This window comes from Aythya fuligula, chromosome 27 (genome assembly GCF_009819795.1).
Source record: "Aythya fuligula isolate bAytFul2 chromosome 27, bAytFul2.pri, whole genome shotgun sequence".
Classification (NCBI taxonomy): Eukaryota; Metazoa; Chordata; class Aves; order Anseriformes; family Anatidae; genus Aythya; species Aythya fuligula.
In genome coordinates, this window is record NC_045585.1 from 963,414 (window position 1) to 973,991 (window position 10,578).

General features: G+C 68.7%; 1 protein-coding gene across 1 annotated transcript; it reads left to right on the forward strand.

Annotated features, from left to right (window-relative positions):
• The first annotated feature begins 8,446 nt into the window (after window positions 1-8,446).
• MRPS24 (mitochondrial ribosomal protein S24) lies at window positions 8,447-10,008 on the forward strand. The gene is made up of 4 exons (XM_032203983.1): window positions 8,447-8,479; window positions 9,265-9,351; window positions 9,450-9,561; window positions 9,659-10,008. Exons 1-4 carry the CDS (start codon window positions 8,447-8,449, stop codon window positions 9,940-9,942), a joined length of 516 nt encoding a protein of 171 aa, XP_032059874.1. The 3' UTR covers window positions 9,943-10,008.
• Window positions 10,009-10,578: the final 570 nt, after the last annotated feature.

The window sequence follows — 10,578 nt, forward strand, 5'->3', positions numbered from 1 at the left end:
TCACCGGGCCCTGTGCCACCCTTGGGTGCCCCTCCACACCCTGGGCTCACCCCCCAGCCTTTCACCCCTGCCCCAACTCCCACCCTCACCTCGTGCCCCGCACGCAGCGCCGCATCCTCCTGGTCCCCGGGGGGCCGCGGCGGTGCCAGGGGGGCACAACCGTCGTCCTCGGGGTGGCAGGCGAGGAGCAGGCGGCACAGCAGGCGGGGGCCCAGGCGCCCCAGCACCGCCTCCAGCAGCAGCACGGTGTAGCGCTCGGCCAGGCACTGGCACGTGCCCGCCACCGCCACCGGCAGCACCCGGCACAACCGCGACACCGCCGCCGCCGCCGCCTCCTGCGGGCGCCGTCCCCGTCATTTGGGGGTCACCCCGGCTTCGGCACCCCCCCCCCCCCCCCCCGTTAGCGTCCCACCCGCCCCCCCGGCACCTTGGGGATGGAGGCCTCGAGGCGGCTGATGAAGTTGCGGCACAGCCAGCACAGCGGCAGCGGCATCGGGAGGTCCTGGCCCTGGGGACGGGGTGGGAGTTGTGCCCAGACAGAAGCCCAGACGGGTGCCCACAGATCCCACACAGGCCATACAGACGCCCCCAGATGCCCCTGTAGGTGCCCATATAGAAGCCTATATGGATACCCACAGGTGCCCATATAAAAGACCACATAGGTGCCCACAGCTGCCCCTATAAAAGCCTGTGCAGATGCCCATGTAGAAGCCCATGTAGATGCCCACAGATGCCCATACAGATGCCCATATAGGTGCCCATATAGGTGCCCACAGGTGTCCATACAGAAGACCACATACGTGCCCCCAAGATGCCCATATAGAACCCTATATAGATGCCCACTTAGATGTCCCCCAAGACACCCATACAGAAGCCTATATGGATGCCCCCAGATACCCCATAGATGCCCCCAGATGCCCATATAGACCCCTGTAGATGCCCCCAGATGCCCCCAGATGCCCATATAGAACCCTATACAGATGCCCCCAAATCCCCCCTGCAGACACCCCACAGATGCCCCCAGCAGCTCCTACCTGCGGGCGGGCGCTGGGTGCCCTGAGTTGGGGGGGCACGGCCAGGACCCCCCCGGGCTCCCCCGGGCACAGCTCCAGCCGGGCGCAGACGGCCGAGGGCTTCTGGGGGGACACGGTGAGGGCACCCCCCGACGGGGAGGGATGGGGTGGCGCAGGTTGGGGGGGCCCCAACGCCTGGGTTTGCTCCCCAGCGTGGGGCACCTGGCACCCCGAGGTGCCCCCCAGTGGCACAGGGTCCCCAGCACCCCAAGGTGTCCCCAGGTGGCACGGTGTCCCCAATCTTCCCAGCACCCTGAGATGTCCCCAAATGGCATGGGGTCCCCAGTATACCCGGAACCCCAAAGTGACCCCAGTCTTTCCCCCACCCCAAGCTGTCCCCAGGTGGCATAATGTCCCCAAATGGTACGGCGTCCCTAATCCCCCCACAGCACCTTGCTGTGTCCCCAAACGGCATGGGGTCCCCAATCTTCCCAGCACCCTGAGGTGTCCCCAAATGGCACAGTGTCCCCAGTATCCCCATCACCCCCAAATGTCCCCCAAATGGCACAGTGACCCCAACCTACCCCACACCCCAAGGTGTTCCCAAACGGCACCGAGTCCCCCCCCAGCACCCCCGGGCTCCCCTGCCCACCCCTCACAGCACCCATGGGTGCCACTCACGAGGTGCTCCTCCAGGTGGGTGACGAGGAGGGCGAGGTACTCGTGCACCAGGTTCTGGCAGGGGGTCACCATGGTGGGCACCGGCAGCGCCGTGCACTCCCGGCGCAGAAATCCCTCCACGGCCACCTGCACCCACAGCCACGATGGCACCCGCGGGGGCACCCGCACCTCGTGTGTCCCCCCCCCTTGGTGTCCCCCCCGTGTCCCTCAGCACCTTGGTGGCCGACTCGTTGGCCATGCGGATGAGCAGGGTGACGACCTCCTGGCAGTCGGCGCACATGTCCTCCTGCGAGGGGGGGGCACCCACACCGGGACGGAGGCGTGTGGGGACGGGGGGCACGGGGACGAGGGGTACAGGGCACGGGGAAAGGGGCTTGGGGACATGGGGACATGTGGTGTGGGGTATGGGGGCACGGGGAAATGGAGTTGGGGACTTGGGGAGAAGGACTTGGGGACATATAGCATGGGGACACGGGAAAAAGGACTTGGGACATATAGGATGGGGTATAGGACATGGGAATGGACTTGGGGACATGGGGACATATGACATGGAGGATGGGGGCATGGGGAAGCAGACTTGGGGACATATGACGTGGGGACACGGGAAAAAGGACTTGGGGATATGGGGACATATAGTATGGAGGGTAGGGACATGGGAAAGTGGACTTGGGGACATGGGGACATGGAGAAATGGACTTGGGGACATGGCAATGGGGTGTGGGGACGTGGGGCATCATTATATGGGGAGGTGGAGTGGGGGACACACAAACATGTGGCGTGGGAACGTGGAGATGGGGCATGGGGACAAGGGGCGCGGGGCGTGGGAATGTGGGGACAGAGGGACACGGCGCGGGCCATGGGACATAGGGTATGGGGCATGGGGCAGGGGGACACGGGGGGCACAGGGGACGGGGGAGGGGGACATGGGAACACGGGGAGGGGGTCACAAGGACACAGGGTCATAGGGCATGGGATATGGGGTGGGGGGGACACAGGGAGTGGGGACGGGGTGGATGGGGAATAGGACATGGAGATGTGGGGCCGTGGGGCCGTGGGGCCATGGGGCTGTGGGGCCGTGGGGCCGTGGAGATGTGGGGCCGTGGGGCCGTGGGGCCGTGGGGCCGTGTCTCGGTGGCGGCGCTCACCTTGGCACTGGGGTCCCAGCCGCGGCGGGTGCAGAGCCCCAGGGCCCCGCAGCGCAGCGCCGTCCCCCAGCTCTGGCACCAGGCGTCGGGGGGGACCCCGCAGCGCTCCGCCGGCCCCCCCAGCCCTGCGGCCACCGTCAGCACCAGCGCTGGGACCCCCCCCCCATAGCCCCCCCAAATTCCCCCCTTACAGCTCTTTGGGTGTGGGGGCAGACCCAGGTGGCCAGGACCCCCCCTACCCCCAAATCCCATAATGGGGAAGGGCCCCCCCAATCCACTGCCGTGTCCCCAAGGGGGAACACACCCAGATTTGGGGTTATGGGGGCACCCAGATTTGGGGTTGGGGGGTGCCCAGCCCTGGGGGGGCTCACGGTCCCTACCTGAGGTGGCACAGAGCAGGGCGAGGAGCAGCGTCCGTGCCAGGGACGGGGACGAGGACGGGGACGGTGGCAGCGCCATGGTGGCGGTGTTGGGGCCGTGCCCCGCGGGCTCTTATAGCCCCGTGGGGACGGGAGGTGGCCGCTGGGACGGTGCCAGCACCACGGGGACACGTTGTCCCTGTCCCCAGCCCCGCTCACAGCAAGGGACAGGGCCCTGGAGGTGTCCCCCCCACCCCCCCATAGCCATGTCCCCATCGGGGTCCCCGTGTCCCCATCCCACCCCCGCAGAGGACAGGCAGGTGCCACCCCTGTGGTGACAAAGCTTTATTGTGCTGGGAAGGACGGGGTGGTCACAGCGCTGGGGACACGAGGGGGACATGAGGGGGACACGGGTGCCATCGGGGGTCCTCAGAGCCAGCTGATGCCTGGGGGGAGAAGGGGAGGAGGAGACACCACGTGGTGTCCCCGTGTCCTCATGGCTCCGTGTCCACGAGTTGTCTGCCATGTCCCCATGTCCCCAGCCTCCCTGTCCCCGTGCCCCACACCCCCTGTCCCCCCCACATCCCCATCTCCCCCATGCCCCAAGTTCCCCCGTGACCTCCCATGTCCCCAAGTTTTTACGCCCCCCCCGTGTCCCCCAGCCCTCCCATGTCCCCACACCCCTATGTCCCCCACCCCCATGTCCCCATGTCTCCAAACCCTGTCCCCCGCACCCCATGTCCCCAAGCCCACCCCCAATGTCCCCAAATCCCATGCCCCCCATGTCCCCATCCCCTGCCATGTCCCCACACCCCCACACCCCTGTGTCCCCAACTCCCATATCCCCACCCCCCACGTCCCTCTATCCCCATGTCCCACACCCCACACCCCTGTGTTCCCACGCCCCATGCCCCCCTCCCCCCGGCAGCACCCATGGGTGCGCCTTCCCGGCAGCTCTTTGAAGCTCCGGCCCCGGCCCTCGACTCGAGAGCCCTCGTGGGGGGCTCGAGGACCCTCCAGGCGGGCAGGGCGCACGGGGCCGGCTTTGGGGCCGGGTTTGGGGCTCACCTGGCTCAGACCCCCTTGCGGCACAGCCCCAGGTGGGTGCAGACGCGGTCGGGGGCCTCGTGGTGCGCCAGCGCGTCCACTATGGGTGTCACCCAGCGCTGCAGCAGCCGCTGGCACCGGGACTTCAGCGGCCCCAGCCGGCCGCAGACGCGTTGGGTGACACGGGTCACCTTGTCCTGAGGGACCCCCGTCAGCACCGGGGGCACCGGGGGGCACCAGGGGGCAGGGAGGGGGGATATGGGGTGGGGAAGGGGAGAGGGGGGAGAGCGGTGGGGGATGCGGCTTTGTATGGGGACACCGCACGTGGGGATGGCTTGGGTGGGGGACGGAGCTCCTATGGGGACACGGGGCGTGGGGATGGCACCTGGTGTGGGGACACCTTGTATGGGGACACCTCACATGGGGACACCTTGTATGGGGACACCTCACATGGGGACATTGGCTGGCATGGGGACACCTCATAAGGGGACACCTGGCATGGGGACACCACCTCATATGGGGACATCACCTTGCATGGGGACACCTCACATGGGGACACCTGGCAGGGGGATGTCATCTTGCATGGGGACACCTCATATAGGGACATCGCCTGGCATGGGGACACTTTGCATGGGGGTCACCCCACATGGGGACATCGCTTGGCACGGGGACACCTCGTCTGGGGACACCTCACACGGGGACATCACTTTGCATGGGGACACCTCGCATGGCGCCACCCCTTGTGGGGACACCGTGCGTGGGGACAGCTGACACGGGGACCCCTGGTGTGGGGACCCCAGGGGCCGTGGGGACGCTCCGTGCGGGGACGGGGCCGCTCACCTTGTCCTTGACGTCCTGGGCCACCTTGCCGAGGGACTTCACGGTGCTCCGGCAGATCCAACAGCGCCAGCTGCTGGGGAGCTGCCCCCCCCCGCCCTGCGCACAGCGAGCCCTCAGGTAGCACCCATGGGTGCCACGGGAGGGGGCCGAGCCCCAGTACCCCCTGGCTGCCCTCCCAGTGCCCTCCCAGTGCCCTCCCAGTGCCCTGGGGGTGCCCCCCTTGGTCTCCACCCCAGTGCCCCTTGGGTGCCCCCCAGTGCCCCCCCGTGCCCCCCCAGTGCCCCCCAGTGTCCCCCAGTGCCCCCCAGTGTCCCCCCAGTGTCCCGGTGTCCCCTCACCGCGCTGTCCTCGTCCCCCAGCTGCAGCCAGGGCCCATCCTCGGTGTCCCCCGCGGGCAGGGTCTGGTGTCCCAAGGGGGGGCTCTCCGCCCCCACCAGCACCAGGGCTGGGTCACATCGGGGACGTCAGCCCCAGCCCCGCTGTCCCCGTCCCCCCTCCCTGTCCCCTCACATCCCCGGTGTCCCCGTCACCCTACTCCTTATGTCCCCGTGCCCCTGTCCCCGCCTTGTCCCCAGTGCCCTGGCCCCAGCTGTCCCCTAAGTCCCCAGCCCCACCGTGTCCCCATGTCCCCATCCCTCTGGTCTCCATGTCCCCTGTGTCCCCATGTCCCTGTCCCCACATCCCCCATGTCCCTGTCCCCTGTGTCCCCATCCCCATGTCCCCATCCCTCTATTCCCCAGGTCCCCCATGTCCCCATGTCCCCATGTCCCCATGTCCCCCCATCCCTCTGGTCCCCATGTCCCCATCCCCATGTCCCTCATGTCCCCATCCCCAAGTCCCCCATGTCCCCTGTGTCCCCATGTCCCTGTCCCCACCATGCCCCCACCCTCCCCATCCCAGTGTCCCCGTCCCCCCACATCCCCCCCATCCCCATCTCTCCATACCCCCAGCCCCCCCCGTCCCCATGTCCCCATCCCCATGTCCCCGTCCCCTTGTCCCCCCCTTGTCCCCCCAAGTCCCCCCCAGTCCCCCCAGTGCCCCCCAGTCCCCACCAGTGACCACGGGGAGCAGGGCCAGCAGCAGTGGGGCCATGGCTGGCTGTCCCCGCGCCCCGGGGTGCTTTATGTCCCCCCCCCGGAAGGAGCAGGGAGGGCTCCCCCCCCCCGGGAGGGCCCCCCCAAAACCACAGCAGCCACGGGGGGGGGTGGAGGTGTCCGGGAAGGGGGGGGTGACGTGGCACTGGTGGGCTGGGGGGGGCTGGGGGGGGACAAGGGACATGGGGGTGTGGGGGCACTGGGGGGGGCAAGGGGAGGGCAGGGGGACATGGGGGGGACAAGGGGGGGCGTTTTGGGGACACTTTGGGGACCTTGGGGCATGGTAGGGCACAAGGGGACAGTGGGGGGGGGGGGCTGGGAGAGGCCTGGGGGGGTCAAGGGGACATGGGGGGCACCGGGGGTGGCGGAAGGGGGACATGGGGGGGGCGCTTTGGGGACCTTGGGACATGGGGGGGGCAAGGGGAGGTGATGGGGGGGGGCATGGGGACATTGGGGGGGCTGGGAGAGGCCTGGAGGGGGTCAAGGGGACATGGGGGGCACTGGGGGGGGACAAGGGGACACTCTGGGGACATGGAGGGACCGGGGGGGCACTGGGGGGGGATGGGGGAGGACGAGGGGCGGTGATGGGGAGGCTGGGGGGAATTTGGGGGGGGGGCGAGGGGACACCGGGGGACATGGGGGGGGTCACAAGGGGACACCAGGGGGGCATGGGGGGGGTTGGGGGCACTGGGGCGACAAGGGGGGGGCACTTTGGTGTGCGGGGGGGGGGGCAGGGGAAGTGATGGAGACGTTGGGGACATGGGGGGGGGAAGGGGACACCGCGGGACGTGCCGGGGGGGCAGTGTCCCCCCCCCCCGCTGCCCACAGTCACGTCCCCTCGGAGCCCGAAGCCACCGCGGGGCGGGGGGGGGCGGGGGGGTTACGGGCAGGGGGGCACGGAGGGGGTGGGGGGGGTGGGGGGGGGCCGCCCCCTTCCTGTCCCTGTCCCCTGCGGGCACAAACCTCAGCCCCCCCCGGCCCCCCCCCCGCCTTCCGGGGTGCTGGGGGGACCTGGCCTGTGGGCAGCCCAGTGCTCCCAGTGCTCCCAGTGCTCTGTGTCCCCAGCTCCCAGTGCTCCCAGTGCTCCCAGTGCTCCCAGTGCTCCATGTCCCCAGCTCCCAGTGCTCCCAGTGCTCCCAGTGCTCCCAGTGCTCCCAGTGCTCCCAGTGCTCCCAGTGCTCTGTGTCCCCAGCTCCCAGTGCTCCCAGTGCTCTGTCCCCAGCTCCCAGTGCTCCCAGTGCTCCCAGTGCTCTGTGTCCCCAGCTCCCAGTGCTCCCAGTGCTCCCAGTGCTCCCAGTGCTCCATGTCCCCAGCTCCCAGTGCTCCCAGTGCTCCCAGTGCTCCCAGTGCTCTGTGTCCCCAGCTCCCAGTGCTCCCAGTGCTCTGTCCCCAGCTCCCAGTGCTCCCAGTGCTCCCAGTGCTCCCAGTGCTCCATGTCCCCAGCTCCCAGTGCTCCCAGTGCTCCCAGTGCTCCCAGTGCTCTGTGTCCCCAGCTCCCAGTGCCCCCAGTGCCCCCAGTGCTCTGTGTCCCCAGCTCCCAGTGCTCCCAGTACTCCGTGTCCCCAGCTCCCAGTGCTCCCAGTGCCCCCAGTGCTCCGTGTCCCCAGCTCCCAGTGCTCCCAGTGCTCCCAGTGCTCCGTGTCCCCAGCTCCCAGTGCTCCCAGTGCCCCCAGTGCTCCGTGTCCCCAGCTCCCAGTGCTCTGTGTCTGCAGTGCTCCCAGTACCTCCCCAGTGCCCCCAGTGTCCCCAGTACCCCCAGTGCTCCCAGTTCCCTCAGTACTCCCAGTATCCCCCATGCTCTCCATACCCACAGTGCCCCCAGTGCTCCCAGTTCTCCCAGTGCCCTCAGTGCTCCCAGTGCCCCGAATGCCCCCAGTGCTCCATGTGCCCAGCTCCCAGCACCCCCAGTGCTCCCAGTAGCCAGTACCCTCAGTGTCCCCAGTACCCCCAGTGCCCCCAGTACCCCCAGTACCCTCAGTGTCTCCAGTACCCCCAGTACCCGCAGTGTCCTCCAGTACCCCCAGTACCCCCAGTACCCCCCAGTACCCCCAGTGTCCTCCAGTACCCCCAGTACCCCCAGTACCCCCCAGTACCCCCAGTGTCCTCCAGTACCCCCAGTACCCCCAGTACCCCCCAGTACCCCTAGTACCCCCAGTTCTCCCAGTACCCCCCAGTGCCCCCAGTACCCCCAGTGCCCTCCCGGCCGCCAGGGGGCGCTGCCCCCTCCCCAGGCCCCGCCTCCTCCCCAGGCCCCGCCCCCTCCCAAGATGGCGGCGGCCGCGGTCGCCCTGACGCTGAGGGTGAGCGCGGCGGGGACGGGAGGGGGGCACGGGGGGGGGACACTCGGGGGGACACCGGGGATGGGGCACGGGGACATGGGGGTGGGGACACCTAGGGCTCGAGACACCAGGTATGGGGACACCAGGGACATGGGGCATGGGGACAGCGGGGATGGGGACAGCGGGGATGGGGACACTGGGGATGGGGACACTGGGGGCTCTGGGGACACCGGGTATGGGGACACCGGGTGTGGGGACATAGGGTGCAGGGCATGGGGACACTTTGGGTTCTGAAGAAACCAGTTACGGGGACACCAGGGACATGGGGCATGGGGACACGAGGCGTGGGGACACTTAGGGGTACAGGGACACTGGGTATGGGGACAGCAGGGACATGGGGACACGTTGGGGTATGGGACACTTAGGGGTGTGGGGACACCAGGGACATGGGGACATGAGGTGCGGGGACATTTAGGGGTATGGGGACACCAGGGATATGGGGCGTAGGGACAGCGGACAGGGAACACACACGGGGCACTGAGCGCTTGGGGCTCTGGGGACAACAGGTATAGGGGACACTGGGTATAGGGGACAACAGGCACAGGAGCCTGTGGGGACATCGTGTACGGGGTGCTCCAGGAATGGTGGCTCAGGGGACACCAGGTGTAGGGGACACTGTGCACAGAAGCCTGCGGGGACACCACCTACGAGTAGTGGTGGCCCTGGGGACCCCGCCTGAGCTGTCCCAGGACACTGGGGGGACCCCGGGGCCACCTTGTGCCCCTCACCCCCTCCTGCCCCAGCAGGCAGCGCCCCGCGGCGTCCCCATCCTCAGCCACGTCCCCGTCCTCACCGCCGCCCGCCACCTCCACACCACCCCCGCCTGCCTCAAGGTAAGCACCGCCGGTGGCGTCCCCGTCCCCACGGCCCTCAGGGACCACCCCACGGCCCTCGGGGACCGTCCCCGCTCTGATGCCACCTCCCCCGGCAGACGCGGGCGGCGCGGGTGCGCGTGGGGAAAGGGGACAAGCCGGTCACCTACGAGAAGGCGCACCCGCCACACTACATCGCCCACCGCAAGGGCTGGCTGTCCTTGCACACCGGTAAGTCACCGCCGCACCCTTGGGCGACAGGGCTGGAGACCGGGGGCGGGGGGAGGAGGAGCGGGACGTCCGACCGCGTCGCCCTCTTCCCTCGTAGGAAACCTGGACGGGGAACTGGGGGCGGCGGAGAGGACGGTGGAGGACGTCTTCCTGCGCAAATTCTTCCACGGCACCTTCCCCGGCTGCCTGGCCGACGAGGTGGTGCTGAAGCGGCGCGCCAACGCGCTGGTGGGCTGCCTGCTGCTGCTGCCACACCTGGCCCCCGCCAAGCTCTGCTTCCTGGTGGGCTACGCCGAGACCCTCCTGTCACACCTCTACAAGTGCCCCGTCCGCCTCGAGGTGCAGACGGTGCCCGCCAAGGTGGTCTACAAGTGGTTATAGGGCCGGCCCCGGGGGGCTCGGGGTGGGGTTGGGGGCGGTGAGGAGGAATAAAACGAGGCTTCGTGCTCCCCCGGTGTGGGTCTTTGAGGATTGGGGTCTTTGGGAAGTCTGGTTTCTACCATGGCCATGTGTCCTGTGGGGTCTTGATCTCCTGGGACCTGTCCCCATTTTGCCCGTGTGCCCCACGGGGCCTCGATCTCATGGGGACCTCCTGTGGCCCACGTGCCCAGCACGGTTGTGTCCCCACGCTGCCCTTCAGCCCCATGAAGCCCTGTCCCCAGGACACTCGCGTGTCCTGTCCCCAAAATATTCTTGTGTCCTTGTCCCCGTTACATCCATGTGCCCCAGGTGGCGTTGTCCCCAACATCTCCATGCATCCCAGGTGGCCCCGTCCCCACCACACCCGTGTGCCCCACAAGTCCTGTCCCCAAGATATCCATGTGGCCGTGTCCCCAGCACGTCCGTGTGTCCCATCCCCGCGTGTCCTGTCCCCATGTGGCCCTGTCCCCACACTGCCCCACCCCTGTGCCACCTGTGTGCCCCACAGGACCCCGTCCCCATCATGCCCCGTGCCACCCCGCGTGTCCCCATCCCCACCGGTGCCCTGCGCGCCCGTCCCCGTCCCCGCACAGACGC

Coding starts and splice junctions, on each gene's coding strand:
- MRPS24 (XM_032203983.1), top strand. CDS start 8,447: ATGGCGGCGGCCGCGGTCGCCCTGACGCTGAGG. Junction 8,480..9,264: donor CGGTCGCCCTGACGCTGAGG/GTGAGCGCGGCG, acceptor CTGCCCCAGCAG/GCAGCGCCCCGCGGCGTCCC. Junction 9,562..9,658: donor CTGGCTGTCCTTGCACACCG/GTAAGTCACCGC, acceptor CTTCCCTCGTAG/GAAACCTGGACGGGGAACTG.